This window comes from Meles meles, chromosome 20 (assembly GCF_922984935.1).
Source record: "Meles meles chromosome 20, mMelMel3.1 paternal haplotype, whole genome shotgun sequence".
In the NCBI taxonomy this organism is placed as follows: Eukaryota; Metazoa; Chordata; class Mammalia; order Carnivora; family Mustelidae; genus Meles; species Meles meles.
The window spans coordinates 26,758,953-26,777,952 of NC_060085.1; the positions used below are offsets into that span (position 1 = coordinate 26,758,953).

General features: G+C 50.0%; 1 protein-coding gene across 6 annotated transcripts in view; it reads left to right on the plus strand.

Annotated features, from left to right (window-relative positions):
• Window positions 1-3,763: 3,763 nt before the first annotated feature.
• Window positions 3,764-19,000, plus strand: part of FLNB (filamin B) — a 143,289-nt gene continuing 128,052 nt past the window's right edge. For all 6 annotated transcript variants that reach the window (XM_045990981.1, XM_045990982.1, XM_045990983.1 and 3 more), the window contains exon 1: window positions 3,764-4,223. In XM_045990981.1, coding sequence (XP_045846937.1) covers window positions 3,932-4,223 — 292 coding nt within the window. In that variant the 5' untranslated portion in view covers window positions 3,764-3,931. The remainder of the gene's footprint in view (window positions 4,224-19,000) is intronic.

A 19,000-nucleotide genomic window follows, 5' to 3' on the forward strand; every position in this document is an offset into this window, starting at 1 on the left:
TGGAAAGAGGAACCCCTTTCCAATCCCACCGATTTGGCAACTCGTATGACTTTGATAAGTAGGCTCGTGGCATTTGGGACTTCCACCCAGTGTTCATGCTCACGTTCAGCCGGTCCATTCCTTGTGGATGTCGGTGCACCTGCTGCAGTTCAGTCTTACCCACACTGACCTGCAGGGGTTACTGCTCTGCTGGTGTTTGCTTGTGTGTCAGCTGATTCTTACCGAGATCTCTCAGGGCAGCAGCAGACTGCTGTCAACATCTGTAACAGACATGGCAGGGAGCCACAGCTCCTTCCAGAGCCAGGCTAGAGTCTGCTAGGGAAAATGCTGCTCGTTCCAGATTTTTCAGGGACTGGTTGGGAAGTCCGTTCATTTTGCCTGGTTTCTAATTACATTTATAGAATGCTTCTCGTGTGCCAGGCACCATGCTGGATTTGCTTGTGTTATGTAAAAACCCTCAGAAGAGACGTGCTATCTCCATTATCACCTAGAGGAGAAGCCTGAAGCTTGCTGATGTTGTTTGCTCAAGATCCCAAAGGCCAAACAGCCAAAATTCACCCCCAAAGCCTGGGTTTTGGAACTGCCCACCTGGGGCAGTTCTTCCAAGAAATCAGAGAAGCCCAGGACAGAATTTAGGAAACAAGGAGTGGGTATTCTTAAGTGAAGGCCTTGTCAGGCAAAACTGTGGAATGTGGAATGTGTTGGTTTAAGACACCATCCCGCAGAAATGCCTAGCTGAGTGGTTCGGCCTTCATCCTTTAACAATCACTGATCTGACGACTCCGTCCCCTTCCTCTCCTTGTTTCTGAAGCTGGTGACCCCCTACCTCCACGGTGACTGCTGAGTCCCCTTCATCCCTCACGAATTGCTCCCTGGAAAACTCTCAAGTGTCTTCTGATTGGGTAGAGAGGATCATTGGATTGGTCCTAAAATACAGGGGTTTCTCAGCCCTTGGTGAAATGAGCTAGATATTTACATGCAGAATTATTTTGTTATTTGTGTCAAGACCTGATGAAAACAATTATATAAAAAAGGGGGCAGTCCACTCTCTGCTGTCCCACCGGGCAGGGAGGAGGTCCCTTGGGGATTGAGACACCTGAGACACCCTGCTGATAAGTTGTGATGGATGAGTTTAGGTGAAGAAAGTACGAGGAACCAGGAGCCTCGGGGCATGGGGGGAGGCAAAGGTTACCGACAGGGCCTCTAGTGTATCTGCTGTTCAGAGGGTGTGGACAAAGGCAAAACCCAGGCTTGAGAACTGGGTTCTCCCGGATGCCTTAGACGTAGTGCAGACTTGAGTTAGAACCGTGTTCAAGTCCAGCTTTGTCTAGTCCTTACTAGCTGACCTCTGGCAAATCTCTTCACTTAATCACTAAGGAGTGGAATAGTCTTTCCCATAGTTACTGCATGCCTATTAACCTGCAGTGGCCAGGTAATACACGCCCCCTCCACCATCCCTACTCCCCCAGGCTGTTTTACAATGAGTAAGGCAATCTGTCTGAATAAAGCACTTAAGTGGTATATGCAAATGACCTCTTTGTCCACATCCTGGCTTCTCCTGGGCAACCCTCAGGCTGGAAGCTCTTGACTCCGTCCTGCCCAACTCCTATCCCCCAGGAAGACCCTCTCTAAGCCTAGGGTTTGTGTCCCTTCTTGGGTCGAGGACACTGTGTGCATAAACACCTAGGTTCCAGTTCTGTTTGGAACTGTCTGTGCCTTTGGGAAGTCACTTCACCTCTCAGTTAACTCTTGTCAAACTGGGCAGATTGCAAAGGAACTGTTTAGCAAAGCTCTTGGCACAGGAACAGAGCAGGTACTGAGGAAATGCTAGCTGCTACTTTTATAATTACTCAGCTCTTGCCAGAAGAGGTCTGGCCTGGGTTTCTGCCATATCCCAGCACCTAGCACAGGGCTTACATGAGTATACAGCAGGTACTCAATATATGGTGTTGGTAGGCAGCAGAACAGTCCCTAAAGATGTTCAAATCCTAATTTCCAGAACCTGTCAATGTTACCTTACATGGCAAAGGGGAATTAAGGTTGCAGAAGAGATTAAGAATGCTAATCAGTTTTTTAAAAAAGATTTTATTTATTTATTTGACAGACAGAGATCACAAGTAGGCAGAGAAGCAGGCAGAGAGAGAGGAGGAAGCAGGCTCCCCACTGAGCAGAGAGCCCGATGTGGGGCTCGATCCCAGGACCCTGGGATCATGACCTGAGCCGAAGGCAGAGGCTTTAACCCACTGAGCCACCCAGGCGCCCCTAATCAGTTTTTTTTTTAAAGATTTTATTTATTTATTTGACAGAGATCACTTGTAGGCAGAGAGGCAGGCAGAGAGAGGGGGGAAGCAGGTTCCTCGCTGAGCAGAGAGCCCAATTCGGGGCTCGATCCCAGGACCCTGAGATCATGACCTGAGCCGAAGGCAGAGGCTTTAACCCACTGAGTCACCCAGGCGCCCCTAATCAGTTGTTTTAAAACACCCTGGATTAACCAGCTGGGCCGGATAATCACAAGAGTCCTTAAAACAATTACAGGAAGAAGCACCTGGGTGGCTCAGCTGGTTAAGTATCTGACTCCGGATCTTAGCCCAGGCTTTGATCTCAGGGTGCTGAGTTCAAGCCCCGAATTGGGCTCCATGCTGAGTGTGGAGCCTACCAAAAGAGAGAGAGAGAGGAAGATGTGACTATAGAGAACAAGAGAGATGACAGCATGAGAAAGACTCACCCTGATGTTGCTGGCTTTGAAGATGAAGAGGCCACAGCCAAGGAATGCAGTAAATTTCTAGAAGTTGGAGAAGGCAGGGAAATGGATTCTTCCCTAGAGCCTGCAGAAAGGAATGCATCCTGCCAACACCTTGAGTTTAGCTCAGTGAAACCATGAGGGACATCTAAGCTGCAGTGCAATGAGATAATACATTTGTGATTTTTTTTTTAAAGGCAAAGTTTTGTCAATTTGTTACAGCAGCATTGGGAGACTGATATACACTGTACAAATTATTGTTTTGGTTTTTAAAAGATTTTAAAGTAATCTATACACCCAATATGGGGCTCCAACTCACAACCCCGAGATCAAGAGTTGCGTGTTCTATTGGCTGAAGCCAGCCAGGTGTCCCTGTTCTTCCTTTCTGTTACTATTACTAAGCTGTTTATGATACTGATTTGTATTTTTCTCCCCCATTACTCTAGCAATTCCTCAAGGTCTCGGAATATGTTTGTCTTATTTATATTAGTTCTCAGGTGCTGAGGCCGTTGCACACAGGAGGCACTCAATAAATGCTTCAAATGATAATATTGTAATTCAGATGAGTTTAATTAATATGAAGAGTAAAACGTCCATTCCTTCATGGTGTCCTCCTGTGCTGAACAACGTGTCTGGCACACAGCAGGAGCTCCATAAAAACCCTCATTGAACCTAGAGGTGGATCAAGTACTCCTCCCCTCCCTCCCCTGCCCCATGACCCACGCTGCCACCGCCCCCGTCCATCCGGTCCTACTCCTGCACGTCCCCTACTCCGGGACCGGGTCCACGATCAGGACCGGATGCATGACCTTTTCCTTAAACCAAAGTCTCCTCACTGCCTTCCTTTTGCTTAGGTGGCGAGCACAGGGCACGGGGTGCCGGGACGCGTTGGAGGCCGCGGGTGCAGTGCACGTTTACGACCGTAGGGGGCGAGCGTGGCCCGGGAACTCCCGCGGAAGGGCTGGGACTGGGCGGGGCCTCTAGGGCGGGTCGGCTCAGTGCGCAGGCGCCGGTCCAGACGCCTCGCGCGGCCAGGGACAGGCGGCGGCAGAGTAGTCCCGGCTGCAGCTCCAGTAGCAGCGAGTTCGAGCCCCGCTCCCGCTCCGCTTTGGTTCTCGTTCCCCGGGCCCTTGGGCCTCCCTACGCCAGTCCCCGCCAGTCGCTAAGCATTGCGCACTCCCCGCCGCCAGGATGCCGGTTACCGAGAAGGACCTGGCGGAGGACGCGCCGTGGAAGAAGATCCAGCAGAACACCTTCACGCGTTGGTGCAACGAGCACCTCAAGTGCGTGAACAAACGCATTGGGAACCTGCAGACCGACCTGAGCGATGGATTGCGGCTCATTGCGCTGCTCGAGGTGCTCAGCCAGAAGCGCATGTACCGCAAGTACCATCAGCGGCCCACCTTCCGCCAGATGCAGCTGGAGAATGTGTCCGTGGCGCTCGAGTTTCTGGACCGTGAGAGCATCAAGCTCGTGTCCATCGGTGAGTACCCTGGCTCGGCCAGGCGCCGCGGTGTACTTTCCGGTCTCTGCGCGTGGGCCGGGGGTGGGGTGGGGAGGAAGGCTAGGGTCCCCTGCCGAGCACCCCTACCGCGCCCAGGAGCTGCGGGCGGGGTGTGGGCGCTGAGGCGTGGGTGGGGGGCGCGTTGTCCTTCAGGGCACGGGGATGCCGGAGACCTAGGCCCTCTTCCCGGTGCTTTTCTTTGGGCTAGGATTTCGTATGATAGCTCCCCGCCCTGCCCCTCGCCATGTATTCTTGGGGGGCTGTGGGTCCTGGGCTTGGGTTGGGGCTGCACGGTGGGTGGTGGGGCTGTAGCATTTCGCCGCACCTGGGGCGTCCCTGCAGGGAGCTGGAAACCTCTGGTCTGCGGTCCATGGAAGTGGGGTTCCTGGTCAGATGCTCCCCGAAGCTCTCGCCCCGCTGCGCCCAGGGCGATGCGCCCAGCGGCTGTGACCAAGGGGCGTTGGCTCGGATGCCCCGCGGGAGACCTGGGGAGGGACAGGTCTCGGAGCCTGGGGCCTCGTCGCCCAGGGTGGGCCCCGAGGTGGGAAGGGGAGCCGCGGGGGTGTGTCCTCCTCACTCCCTCTGCTCCCAGCTCAGCTCTGGCGGGGTGCCTCGGGGTGAGCCAGCTCTGAAGCAGAAGTGATCACTCAGGGGCAGTGGTGGTATAGTAACTACTGTTTTGTAGGGAGCCCAAACTAGTGGGTGCTGTGTGCTAATAGCCTTCCAGGTTCTGTCCTTACACATCCTGCGAGTTGGGGTGTCCTTAGAATAGGCAAGGGGGTCCAGAGGGTTAATGGACATGCCCAAGGTCATGGAAGTAGGAAGGGTCTAGCTGAGAATTGAAGGAAGTGGGTACAATGAATGGAGACTTTGCCTTCCTCTCCTTGCCTTCCCCACACCAGGGTCTTCCTGAGAGGAGCGGGGGAGTTGGTGTCGGGTTCCTCTCCCCAGACCTGGGAGAGCATGAAGGTCAGGTCTTCACTGTGACCTGGGCTAATTGAAAGCTTCCAGGAAGGTCACAAGGCTTCTGAGGGTATGGGCTGTGACTGTAGAGGCAAGAGGTGTACAGTGTGGGTGGGTGGGTGTGTGCACTTGTATGTGTGCAGAGTATGGACACACAGCATATGTGTAGAACATGTGTGTACACGGCATGGGTGTGTAGAGAAAGTGTGCACCTACACTGTGTGTGTGTGTGTGTGTGTGTGTGTGCTGCCAGGGGAGTGTCTTGCTGGAGGAGCTGACATAGGCCTGGGTCTGGGGTCCCTTCCTGAGAAAACCAGGCCTTATGGTGACTTCTGTGCTAGGAAAGAAAGGGCGGTGGGTGTGGCTGCTGGGACTTTCTCCAGAGTAAAAGGGGTTCCCTCTAGGCTGAGTCTCCTCTGTCCTTTCCCTCCCCCACACCTGTCCTGGCAGGTAGGGCTGCTTCCTGTTTCCTGGGCCCAGGCAGCTGTCACCGCCCAGTCAGCGCCCCATGGCGGGCGGGCGGAGGGTGTGTGTGGCTTCTCTGCAGAGCTGTGTGACATGCTTGCCTCTTCTTTTGGGGGCCATCTCCTACCACTGGGAAAGGAACACCCTAGAATCATCCTGGGATTTTTCCCTTTTCCGAAACCAGTTTTCCTACCGAGGGATCTGAAAGTCTGGCTGAGCTCAACTGGGTTCACCTGGTCTTTGTTTTAAAAATGTGCATTTATTTAATTAAGTGAACAAAGAAACTTAAACCGGGAGTATCCAAACATGACATGAAATCTCCTTAAAAAACAAAACAAACCAAAAAATGAAACCACAGTCCCAAAATCCTGGACTGCCTGATTTACCAACTGTTTACAGAGGCTGCAGCTGCTCGCAGCGCCGTTTGTCGTCAGTGCCCTGAGCTTGGGGGTCTCATTTTAGACTTTGTCTGGTCCCATTTTCCTACTCAACCCTCATGATTGTCATTCCTGAACTCACCCAGGACATAGTATCTTCCATTGTCCTGACATTCCAGGGCTAGCCTCCCCTTCTCTGGTTGCGGGCCTGTGGGCTGTGGGCAGCTTCTTGTTGTGGACCGCTTCCCACCACAGGCTGTATTGTTTTATTTTATTTTCTCCTTTTAACTGATTTCTTGGATGATATTCCCCCAAGTGGCATTCGGGGTCAAAGAGTGTGGCCACAGTTAGGACTCTTGTCATTGGCTGCCTTGTTGCTCTTCAGAAGGATCTCACCGTAAACAGGTTTTCCAGCCTCTAGAGCCTGGAGGGAGACTTGCCAAGGGCCAGAACTCCCGTGGGGGTGAGGCCTGAGGCCTCTTCCCCCTGCGCCTGGGGCTGTTCTGGGGACTGGCCCTACTGCCCTTGAGATAACGAGTCACATCCAGCTCAGACTTCTGTTCAAGTACCACGGCTTATGCTGTGTTGCATTGTGCTGACGAAGACACAGGCTGTAGTTCGGTGTTGAGTGTGTTCTGTTCATCATCCCATTGGTCACCACCTTGAGTCCTCAGGATTTGGTTTCCTTGTCTGCATACTGATCTGCCTTAGCAAATCACGGGGAGGATAAAGGGCTTGCCGTAGTTCGCCCAGGTGCCTAGAAAATGGTTGCTGTTATTCTGTGGTTGTTGTTAGTGTTACTGATGTCCATTTTAGGTGAGGAAGCAGGAGTGAAGTAACTTGCAGAGGTCACCCAGCTTTTAAGTGGTGACTAGAGGTGGGGCCTGTCTCTTTGTGAAATTGACCCTTAACTGACCCTCTCTTCAGTGTTCTGAGTACAACACAGCCCCTCTCCCCTAACCAGAGAGCCCCTGTTAACAGCCAGTTTTGCAAGTCTGGGATGTTGGGGTGGGGCAGCTGGATGCCCACACTTTGAGCCTCTGGTCTTGACCAAAGCAGGGATCTCAAGACTTTGGGTGAATGGCAGGATGAGGGTCCCCTGAGGTGAGTGTCACGTCAGGACCTGAGCAGAATCACTTTGCATCTTCATAGTGAACTTGTTGAGGGGGTGGCCGCCTAGCCGCCCCATGTTCAATGATATTTTGAGGGGAGGGTGTGGGATGTGGTATTCCCGTTTACTTAGTGGATGGTGTTTTACTCCATAATCTGGGAAGGTATCTTTGAATGAATACAGGGTTTTGTGGACTTTGCTAGCTTCCAACCGTGTACATTGCTGGAATCTTAGTTGTGTACAGGCGCCCAGCTCGGAGACAGGAGATGGTCAGAAGCTGCCAGAGGACTGGCTTTTGTGCCTAGAATTCACTGGAAGACAGTTCTGGCTGTGGATTCCTGTTTGTGAGTTGTTGTAAGGTGGGCCCATTCTAGGCTGTATCCAAGAGCTGAAGAGTTTGTTCAGTTTCTTGTTCTGTCTCGGGCAGTTCATAGTGAGGCCTCGGCATTTTTAATCCTAGTTGCCTGCCAGGAGCTGGCAGTTTTATTTACTTGTTTTTCCAAAAACCTTTCTGACACTGGGCAGCTCGGCCAACTTGGAGAAAAGGGGGTCTCCGAGCCCAAGAATGACAATCATTTCTGCCTAGAAGTTTGGGTGGTATGTTTTGGTTTGATCCTTTAGAAAAAGGAATTCTTTCCTTTTCGGAGGATGTGGTCTGACCCTAATGTTTACTTAAGGTGCCTGTGCCAGGCCAGTGCCTCAGAGCAGGCGGGTGTGTGTTCCCAAGACCTTGGGTCACTGGGCAGGGTTTCCAGGGTGGTGGGTCACTACGGCACTCAGCCCCTTTTCCTTCCTGTTGTCCCACCCCCACCAGAATAACGTACAAATACAGTAATCCTAAATCCTGTTCTTTCCTGAACTACCTAGCAAATTCCAGTGTGTCTAGGTAGCAGAGAATGTTTTAAAAGTAGCAAAGTAGCATGCTGGTCAGAATTAACAAGGTCTAGACCATTTGCAACAAAGTAACAGAATGGGAGGAAGCTCTTGTAGTAGTTCAGAGCAAAGATTCTTGGTTCAAATTCCACTTGGCACTGAGTAGCCATTAAGAAACTTCTCCACCTTGGTTTCCTTATCACTAAAATGGAGGTGATAACTACCTCCTTTCAAAGGTTGTTATTAAAAGTAAACAAGTTAATATTCTTAAAAATGTTTGGAAAAGTTTATGGTACATAAGTGAGTGCTATGTGATTGTTCGCTAAATACAGTACCATCCACCAGTATTCTCAAAAGTCACTGCTGGAGGGTTTGCACACTGAAAGGACGTTTAAAATCAGTGCCGCACTGCTGCTTTGCTGTAATAGGGCTGTGGACTGGCCTCCTTGGAAGGGGAGGACCCCTGGTTAGGTTACGGCTGCCTCCAGGGCCCATTCATGTCGGCTTTGTTTCTGAGACCTGGGCTGGAGCACCGGGTGGCTGGTCATTCCAGCCTTCCACCCTGTTCAGGAATCTCTGGGCCAAATCACTTCCAGATGGCAGCTGGGCTCTGCGGCGCTCCTCCAGCAGCCGCTGAGCCCGCGTGCCAGTCAGCAGCTGCCTTCATTCTTGGAGAGTCTGTGCTCAAGGAGGGCTTTGATTTGGAAACAAATTTTGGTCTCCTGGGCCCTTCCCCTCCCTTCTTTGCCCGGATCCTGGGTTCTATGCGGTGAGGCGGGTGCACAGGGTAGTTGAGGACGGGTGCCCTGCTCATTGGGCAATAGAAGCCCAGGATCAGAGCCTTGGGTTGTGCTGGCCGTGGCTTCGTGGCCAGGGTACCACGTCACCCTGCTTTCTCTATAAATGGCCTCCTGGTCAGCACATACTCGGTTAAACTAGGTCCAGGTGGATGGTTGAGGATATAGGCTTGAAGCTAGGTGGCCAGCATGCTAAGCCCCACTCTCTCTCTAAACAGCTGTGCAGCTCTGGCCCACTGTCTTCACCTTTGTGAGCCTCAGTGTCCCCCATCTGTAAAATGCAGAGTAGTAGTTCCTGTCTTAGTTGCTGAGGCCAGTATATGTTCATAGCACAATGCTGGCATTATCATTATTATCATCAATGTGCTTCTTAACCCAGGTCTGGGACTTTGTCTCGTTTTCCATCTACTCTCTGGCCTGTACTACTGCTGTCATCTGGTGTGTTCGGTAGTCGCCCCCCCCCCCCCCCCAAGCTTGGAACCTCTGTCAAAGATGCTTCCTAAGATCTTTTCTTCCTTCCTCATTCCAGTGAATATAGGAGAGACCAGCTGTGAGCCAAGCCCGGTGCTAGGGCCACAGCAATAATGAGAGTCAGGCCCTGAGCTTGCCTCATACACTGCTTGGTGTAGAGGAGAGAGCAACCTGGGAGTGTGCGTCTTAACCCTTCAAGCACACACAGATCTCCTGGCAACTTTATTAAAAATGTTGGTGTGACGGAGCGGGTCAGGTGTGAAGGCTGAAATTCTTTCCTTCCAGCCGGCTCCCAGTTGCTACTGTCAGCTGTGGGCCATGCTGTGGGTTTGAGGATCAAGATGGCAGGCTTTCTGGGTGGGTGCTCTGGGGGGGAGGAGCGCCTTCCCTGAGGCTGGGGTGGGTCGTCTGGATGGAGGACTCCCTGGAGGGAGGGACTGTTAAGCTGGGACCTAACGCCTGAGTAGAATTAGGCAGGTGAACAGACAGTGAGGCACAGCAGAAGGCTTTGTCAGCAGGAGGTCAGAGGAGTGGGTGGCACAGAGGTAGGCAGGGGCTGTCTCACAAAGGGTCTTCTGAGGCTGGAGGCTGCCATCCAGGCATCTTCCTTGAGGGTACTTGGCGTGGGGTAGGTGAGCACAGCTGAAATAGATTATCTACTCTGGGGCGAGCGGGCTTGCTTGCTTTCTTTCTTTTAAGATTTTATTCATTTATTTGACAGACAGAAATCACAAGTAGGCAGAGAGGCAGGCAGAGAGAGAGGAGGAAGCAGGCTCCCTGCGCAGCAGAGCCTGATGTGGGGCGATGTGGGGCTTGATCCCAGAATCCTGGGATCATGACCTGAGCCAAAGGCAGAGGCTTTAACCCACTGAGCCACCCAGGTGCCCCACTCTGGGGCTTTCTTGACTGTGACTGCAGTCATTCCTATCAGTCAAACAATTTTAATGTGTCCCTCTCTCATATATGCAAATTCACAAGCTATATACATATATTACTGTCAGCCTGTATATTAAATATTAGTAAAGCTTAGTTTCTTTTTCGAGGACAAATCCAAATTCAAGATCTGGTTTTTCGGGGCGCCTGGGTGGCTCAGTGGGTTAAAGCCTCTGCCTTCGGCTCAGGTCATGATCCCAGGGTCCTGGGATCGAGCCCCACATCGGGCTCTCTGCCCTGCAGGGAGCCTGCTTCCTCCTCTCTCTCTGCCTGTCTCTCTGCCTAGTTGTGATTTCTGTCTGTTAAATAAATAAAATATTAAAAAAAAAAAAAAGATCTGGTTTTTCCTGTGTCCTAATGGATATTCTTGTGTGCCCTTGTGGGCCCCCCTCCCGCCTGTTTTTGCATTTCATCCCCCCCACCCCCTTCCTGTTGGTTATTCTGCATTTAGTTTTGATCTTTAGTTGTCCTCAGTGAAGGAGGTGGATCTCTAATTCTGTCTGCTTCCCCCAACAAGTTGAACCAAATGAATAAACGCAATGGAATGAGCCATTTCAGTCTAAATGCGTGCTATTTCCTGCTCTTACAATGATGAAAATTGCCTTTCATGACAATCTGTGAGAAGCCACCTTACATTACTGTTGTAAATCTAGTTACCCATTAAACATGCTCAATAATCACCAGATTGGCTCAGGTTACTGTGTAATGAACAATAGCACTTTCCCTCTGCAGGGGCTTGGAAAGTGGCCTTGCAGCTTTTAAGTGCCTTGCTTGCTTTTCTTGGGAAATTGAGTCCATGTTCTAGGGAGAGAGTTTTTTGGGAAAGATGATTAGAAAACCAAATGGCTTTTTATACCAAAATGATAAAGCAGTACCTGAGAGAAGTTATACACAGTATGAAGGGTGGAACTATTGTTTTTTGTTTGTTTGTTTGTTTACTATTGGGTATTTTAATTCTACCTACTTAGTATCATGATTTCTCTTTTTCAGAATCATAAGGAGCTATACCTCCAGTGCTGCCTTTCCGCTAAGAGCCTTATAGCACTTGCCTTGAATACAGTCGTTTGAAACATTGTAGATGGTTGCTGTAACTCTTCTGCAAATTGTTCAGTTCTAAAAAAAATAATTTCCTGGGGTTTTACTTACACTCCTTGTCTGGTTACAAAACACAGCAAAGAACTTTTAACTTCCCCGATCCCCCTTTGACCAGTTGCTGTGCAGTAGAATGTCCTTGGTTAAGATTTTCTTGTACTAGAAGCAAAGAAGCAGTTTGGTTTTTCACTTAGCCAAGACTGGTTTTAAGTCGGAATTATTTTGACAGAGCATCTGACTTCCTCCTTTCCCTCATCATCACAGCCTGGCCTGGAGAGATGGCTTGGTAGGAGAACACTTACTTGTCCTCCTCCTGCATGTTCCTTGGCTTTTCCAAGGATCCATGCTGATGAGACATGGGTGTACTGAATCTTAGATGCGCACACGTATCCTGCAGCAGAATGTCTACCGCATTCCTGTGCCTGCTATCCACTAAGCATGGTCCTGAGTGCCTTACCTTTATCGCTCTCATCCTCATCGTGGAGCCCGCAAAGTGGCTTTGTATTTATTTCCATTTTGCAGATGAGAAAATTGAGGCCCAAATCAGCCTCCCCGCACATGCCAGGCACAATGCTTGCCTGCATCAAACTATTGAGTATTTTCTTTTTTTAATCTCAAAGTTTGGTTTCACACTTAAAAGTAAAATAGAAAAAGTAAAATAGTTAGAGAGATTTTCTGCAACTTTAGTTCTGCTCATTTCTGTGTTGCTTGCAACTTGGCTCACTTGACCTTGATGAATGTGCAATTGAAATGTTCTTCTATAAAACAAAATTTTGGGGGGCCTATTTGCCTTGCCTCACCCAGCATCATTGAACTTTAACTGGGGCCTCCTCTTCAGTTCTGGGGGGGGATTTGGTTATTTGGGGAGGGTTCGGACAGTGAGGAGCAGCTGAAGGCTGCTTTGGGCCACCAGGCAGGGCTTTCTTGGTGGGGCCTAGAAACCACGGGTGAGGAGGAGGTGCCCTGGTTGCAGCTGGGGGGGCTCGCGGTGCCCACCCCATGGGGTGGAGACGTAGCTGTGCTGGGGGATCCCCTGTCGCAGTCCCTGTTGGATTGCTCTCAGAAAGGACCCCAAGCCCCATCCTCTCCTTCTCCTACCTTTAAAGATCAAGAGGCGGTAGGGCGTGTGGCGTTGTGTTTGCTGCTGACCAGCGTCTCTCTCTCCTGGCGGGAGTGTTGGCCTGCCTTCATCAGTCTGGCTGCGCTGGCACAAGCAGCTACCCACTCCTTACTCCAAGCCAGCAGCCCCCTGCTCTTCCTGGGGAGCTTTGTGAAGGGCCCCTAGCAGGGGCGAGTAACTCTGGCGAGCTGCTCCGGAGCTGAACTTGGTGTCCCCAAGGGCATCTCCTGCAGCACTCCAGAGAGAGGAAGCTGCGGGGGGGGGGTGGGGGGCACTGAGTGCTCAGCCTCCCCAGAAACCGCCGGGCTGGTTAGTTGCAAGGTCTGGGCGTTTACACAACACCCCTGCTCCCTCTCTCTGAAGGCCCTTTATGCTAACGTGAATTCCTTTTCTCATGGAGATCTGAAAGCTCTTTTGACTAAATGGGTCACCTTTCTGGGTATTTTCATAAGGCTGGTCAGCTTCTGCCATGCCAGACGACTTCCCTGGAATTTCCGTTGAGATACAGCGAGAACACAGTGTGGAATTTGGGCTTTTGAGCTATAGGGAAATGGGTGGGGATTTGTGGCTGGTATATGTAAATTTGCTGCGGCCCATAAATTCAGATTTTAAGATGGAAAAAAAGCAAGCAGCAGTCAGCTTTCTGTCTACAAGCAAGAATGGTGTTACTTTCCGCCTTGTGCTTCTCGTGAGCGAGGCAGAGGCAGGCCTCCCGTGGAGGCTAGGGTCTGAAAAGATTCTTGGTGGCTAAAATCAGATTCCTTCATCTCCCCTGCTGCCCCCTAGAAAACAATCAAGTTCTTATCATGCTGGTACTGCGCTGCTTGCGTGAATCACCCCGATTTCCCTGTACCTCCCTGAAGTGATTTCTCAGATATTCCAGGGAAACAAGGATTCTTTGGCTTTCTCCAGTCTGAGGGGAGCATGGCTGGGCCTGGGCTGCTTCCTCGAAAAAACAAAGTTGATTTGTTCCCTTGGTGGCGGGGGACCAGGCACCACCCTCCAGGGGACCACAGGTGTTGGTGTCTTTGGGCTCAGGCCTGAACAGCCTCTGTGACTTGGCTGTGTAGTAACTGAGCAGAGTCCTGGGTTCTGTTTATAAGATTTCTTGTCAGAAGAGGCAGAGGCTGGAAGACCAAGAGCATGCTCCTGGGGCGCCTGGGGGCCTCTCAGAGGAGCTTGCAGCCGTCTAGGGGCAGAATCCAGAAAGCGTGCCAAGAGCGGGAGCCATAGGGATCTTGGCCGGCAAGCACCTGTAGGGTGGCTTGTCACGTTCCTTCTCGGCACTGAAGAGGCTAGCGGGCACTTGGGGAATGCCTCTCCTGTGCCCGCGTCCTTTACAGGAAGTGATCCAGCTGTCACACACATTACACTTCCTGTCGGGCATGCATCTCTCATCACCATAATGACCTCTCCTGTCCCTTCTTCTTCGCACACTTGTTTGACACCATGGGCGGTCACACCTGAGGTTGGAGGGACACTTGCAGCTCTCCTCCTGCCTTGTGCCATCTCATGTCATCACTTCCTGAGCTCTGTAGGTCTGTTGACCTGCCTGCTTCTCGCTCTCCCACTGGATCACTTCTGCTCTAGGGGCAGGTGTTGAATCTCTGGTTCATCTCTAGGGCGCTGGGCTTGGCACCTAGTAGGAATATAAGAAGTTATTGAATAAATACACAGCCTCCAACATAGATGGGTTGAATAATAAGTCTGATGCATATATTGGTCTGCAATATAATTGCTTTCAAAAATGCAAAATGGGATCATTTGTAGCCCATAGCGGAAGAGGAATTTTGTGTAGTGGACCTCTGGGTCTGGGGTCCCAGTAGAACACCCTCATTTGGGGGACAGTGATGCTGAATGTAAAGAATTCAGCACTTCGTTGTCATTCTCTAAACATCATTGATTTGCTTCAACTGTTAGAGAATAAAGCCTTTTCCAAGTGGCCATGTGAGGCGCAGAAAATGAATAAAATGGGATCCACTGAGAGTCACTATAATCACAGTTTCACTAATAATAGTGAATATATATTGAACACCTATCTGTACCAGAAAATTGTGAAGGATGCTTTTCAGTAATAGCTAAGTAAAGCCTAATTGCAACCCTGGGATGTAGTTATTGTTATAATCCCCATTATACAGATGAGGAAACTGAGGCACATCTCAGATCAGCCACTAAGTGTGTGGCTGACTATGAGTCAAACCCTTTCCTCAAAGGAGAGCAATCAGCATGGCCTTCAGAATTCCCTTTAAGTATTTTTTTAATATTAAGAAGTTGCATTTGTAGTTCTTAGAAGAAAATTGCAAGAACGTAGAGAAATACAAAGCAAAAAATAATCACCTGTGGAGAATCTTAACAAATCTTTTTCTACTTTTGGGGAGTTTTGCGTGAACAGCTGCCTTTTGATCAGAATGGGGAAAGGAGATTGCATTGTCTCAGGAGAAAAGAGACTGGACTGGAAGTGTTTTGTGAAATCATTTGATCATACTGATTGTAGTAAGAAGCTTCATCGTTGAGTTACTGCAGAACCGGGGCCAGTATTAAAATTGGTGATCTTGGTTGAGGCTCATGGTTTGCGAGTCTCCCTTGGTCTTGAAATATGTTATGGTCAACCACAGAGTGGGGGTGTTCCAGCTTCTTTCTGTCTCTTAAAAGTTTTTAGGACCAACTTTTATTGGGATTGCCAAGGTCTCTTAATAATAGTTATTATGTTTGGTAACTATTATGCCCCTGTCTCATGGTGAAGCCCAGCGCGGAAATTGATCTACTTTTTAGTTGCTCGACTCCATTAGCAATTTCAGTGTCTCCAATATGAGCCTAACAGAGTGTCGTTGGCAGCTTGGTTCACCCTTACCCATCTGGGAGCTTTTAGAAGTCTGAGTATTTTATGCAGCCCTAAGGACTTCATGGTATTGGTGTTTCTGAAACATTTCCTCAACAGCCCTCAGGATACCTGGTCCATGGAGTCATCTGTTTTACCCATGTTCGAAGCAAAGGAGAGGGAGGGAAACCACTTCCAGATGCAAACTGAACTAGGTTCCTGAGTGCGGTTGCGACTGTGGGTCAGTTAGCCCCTGCCGCTGACTGCCTGGGAGACTCAGGGGAAGTTGCTGGACCTCTCTGAGGTTCAGTGTCCCAGGCTGTCATCGTGCCCTGACTGTTGCTGTTGTTGAAGAGTAAATGACACAATCCTTACAAAGCACGTGGCAGATAATATGGGCCCTGTGAATGGTGGTCTTTGCCCTCCTCCTCCCCTTTCCCCCACCTCCTTCCCTTTCCCCTTCCTCCTTCCTTGATCTGCAGTGGCCCCCTGGGACTGGAGGAAGAAGTGACCTGATCATCTTGGAAGGGGAGAGGTGGGTGGGAATACTCCTAGAAACTGGTCCAAGGTACCTAGTGAGCTGCTTTCAGAAGAGGTGACCTGGGGTTTTGAGTAGCTGCCGGCAGGAACCATGGGCTAGAGACACTTCTGATCTTCCAGCCAAGCTTTCCTTAAGGATAGAAAATGGGTGCCAACTACTCTTGACATCTTCCCCCACTTTCCCTTTTGTCCTGTTTGGCTAATGGATCTGTCCGTTTAACTAGCATTTTTGCCTGCCTTTTTTTTTTTTTTTTTTAAATCCTTGTCTCTTAGATTCACTCACCGTTTCTTTCCTGGTTTGGCTCTTGTGGAAGTGGCTGTGACACCATCCCAGTGATGCACTTGGGGTGGGTCTGAGCCTTGGCTCTGACCTTTGAGAGCTGGCTGACCCCAGGAAGCTGTTTCACCTCTAGGAGCCTGTCTTGCATATGCAGAATATGGTAATAAAGTGCTCTGTCTTGGAGATGTCTGGGTGGCTCAGTTGGTTAAGCACCTGCCTTTGGCATGATCGGAGGGTCCTGGGACTGTCCCCCTCTCCTGCTCTCCCTGCCTGTGCTCACTCCCTCTGTATCAAATAAGTAAATAAAATCTTTAAAATAAAATAAAATGCTTTGCCTTACTGAGTTCTAAGGTATAAAGAGAATGTGCATCTAAAGCCCTTAGCATCGCTCCTGGTCATGGGCAGTGACCATTGATAGCTGCTGCCCTCGTGATGCTGGCGCGAGCATTATTATTACTAGAAAGTCCCGCACCTCCCACTTACCCTTTTCAGGGCTCAGCTGAGAAGGATGAAGAGGGAGCAGCCACGCTGGAGATGAGACTGTGCTCACTGCCATGTGTGTTTCCCATCTGGAACAAAGGGGCGTGCACCGACTGCCCTCCTCCAGCCAGGCCTGGCTCTGCCTTGGCCCTGGGCACTGTTTTCTCTCCCTTCTAGTCCTGGCACTTTGATACCTGGGATCATGGTGGGGTTTGATGCCAAGATTTCTGCTGCCCTGGGTGTGGTCTTAAACCCAGCACAACCCTAACCCATGCCGTGGAACTAGTGACAATATTTTTACAGTAGTGCTTGGAAACTGGAATCCTGGGGTCACACCCTGTACAAACAGCATCAGGGTTGTTGGGTGACTGGAGGAGATTGACAACAGTAGGTTCTGTGGCTCCCAAGTCTAGAAGGATGTGGGAGGTTGTGCAGGGATGGAGGGGGTGGAAAGCATCATTCCCAGTTCTTTTCAGGGGCTCACTGGCCTGAGCCCTGCCAGGCCGAAGGGATCTGTGTGTGTCTTGTGAAACTAACTACCTGGTTCCTTCTGTCGCTCCTTGGGTACAAGGCTGCCCACTGTTTCCCTGGTTGGGCCAGATTTCCAGTGCTGCGTCCCTTTGAGGGGCGTATCATTTTTAGGTTGTCTCTCTCCGGGGCAAGGAGCACCAACACCTTTCCCAGAGGTAGCATTTATGGGGGTGATGCTTGAGTGATGACTAATGCAGATCTTCGCGTTTTAACGATGGGAAGAAATTAGTCAGCCTGGGCACTGTTTCCATGTGACAGGGCAAAAATTTAAACACTTGCACAATGGCTTTTGTTCTGCCAGCAGTTGAAGCTGACCATCAGGCGTTATCAGTAAGATCAGCAGGTGTTCGCAGCTTTTTGGTCCTGGGAAAGGCCCAGAGCAAGCTGGATTTGGCAAGACCTGGGCCTGTCTCCAGCATCCCTCGGGCCGCAGGGAGAGGCCCTGCCTCCCTCTCTTAGCCGGTTTCCCTGTCTGTTAAAGGGGAGAACTGGACTAGGTCTGTGTTTCCTAAACTTCAGTCATTCGTAAAGGAGTCCCTTGTATTACTAATTTTGCCAAATCCCGTGGCTGCCTCTGTTTCGTTTTTGCTTAACATTTCTCCCTGCTGTGGTTGACTCACTTTGAAATCAGACGTGTTTGAAAAGGAGACTTTTTTTTTTTTTTGAAAAGGAGACTTAAGTCACTGTCAAAACAGAAAAGCAGCGTCACTAGGTAAATCAGGGTAAACCATAGATAAACCCAAAGCGGTGTTATTAAATTCTAGCTAGCATCGATGCCTGTTCTTAGCGGGAGGACTACGCTTTTGGTTAAAAAGGAAAATTAGCCAGGGAGCCATAGGTGTTCAGAGAAACTTAACACCACACTGAGCTTTTCCCTGACTGAGCAAGAAGGACTGATAGAGAATTGGAAGGAGAGGAATGTTGTCTCAGTGATGGAGGGGGACTGTTGAAGGGTCACGGATAGCTCCAAGTCTTAACGACTAGATGCTTTTTTCGATAAATACTTCTAGAGGGTTCATTGTGTGCCAGGATTCGTGCCAGGAGCTGGGCTAGTGGCCAGGAGGACAGAGGGGACTGGGACCTGGTCACCTGCTCCAGGGGGCTCACTGAGGGTCTAGGTGTGTGTGGGGGGGTGCCACAGGAGAAGGTTAACGAAGTTAATGAAGAGCAGGGCAGGCCACAGAAGTTACAGTGAGAAAATCGTGGAACTGAGCTCTGTCATGCATGTAGGGGTCTTTTACAAATAAAAGTTCAGAAAATGATTTCTAAAAAGAAAATGATTCTTTAAATTTGAATCTTTTTTTTTTTTTTTTAATGGACAATAAACCCACTTCAGTCCAGAGTGATTCTAAAGAAACACCCAGGCTCCCCAGGAGAATGATCCATCCTAATCCTTTATGGGGTGATAACCTACCTTAGATCCCTAAAGCCGGATTTGAGTTTTGAGCTCTTTTGGAGTCCCATGTCCACTGTAAATAGCTAAAAACAAGATGTCCTGATAATGCTTTTTACGACATGATTTTTACCCCCTCAGATGAGCATGTCCTTTAGTTCTGCAAGCAAGATATATCCCACGATTGGACCTTTGAAATGCCTTTGGCTAGTGTCCAGGAATGAATGGTATTTTTTGAGGTAGTGGAGTTGAGGCCGAGTCTCATTTTTCTGTCCATCTGCCAGCCAAGGGCAGCACCTGCTTCTGATGGGTTTTGGGGAGGAGGGAAGTTGTGGTTTAAAATGAAGACTACAGGACATGTCGGTGGCTCAGTTGGTTAAGTGTCTGTCTTTGGCTCGGGTCCTGACCCCAGGGTCCTGGGATTGAGCCCCATGTCCGGCTCCGTGCTCAGTGGGGCGTCTGCTTCTCTCTCTCTCCCCATGTACTCTTTCTCTCTCAAATAAAAAAATAAA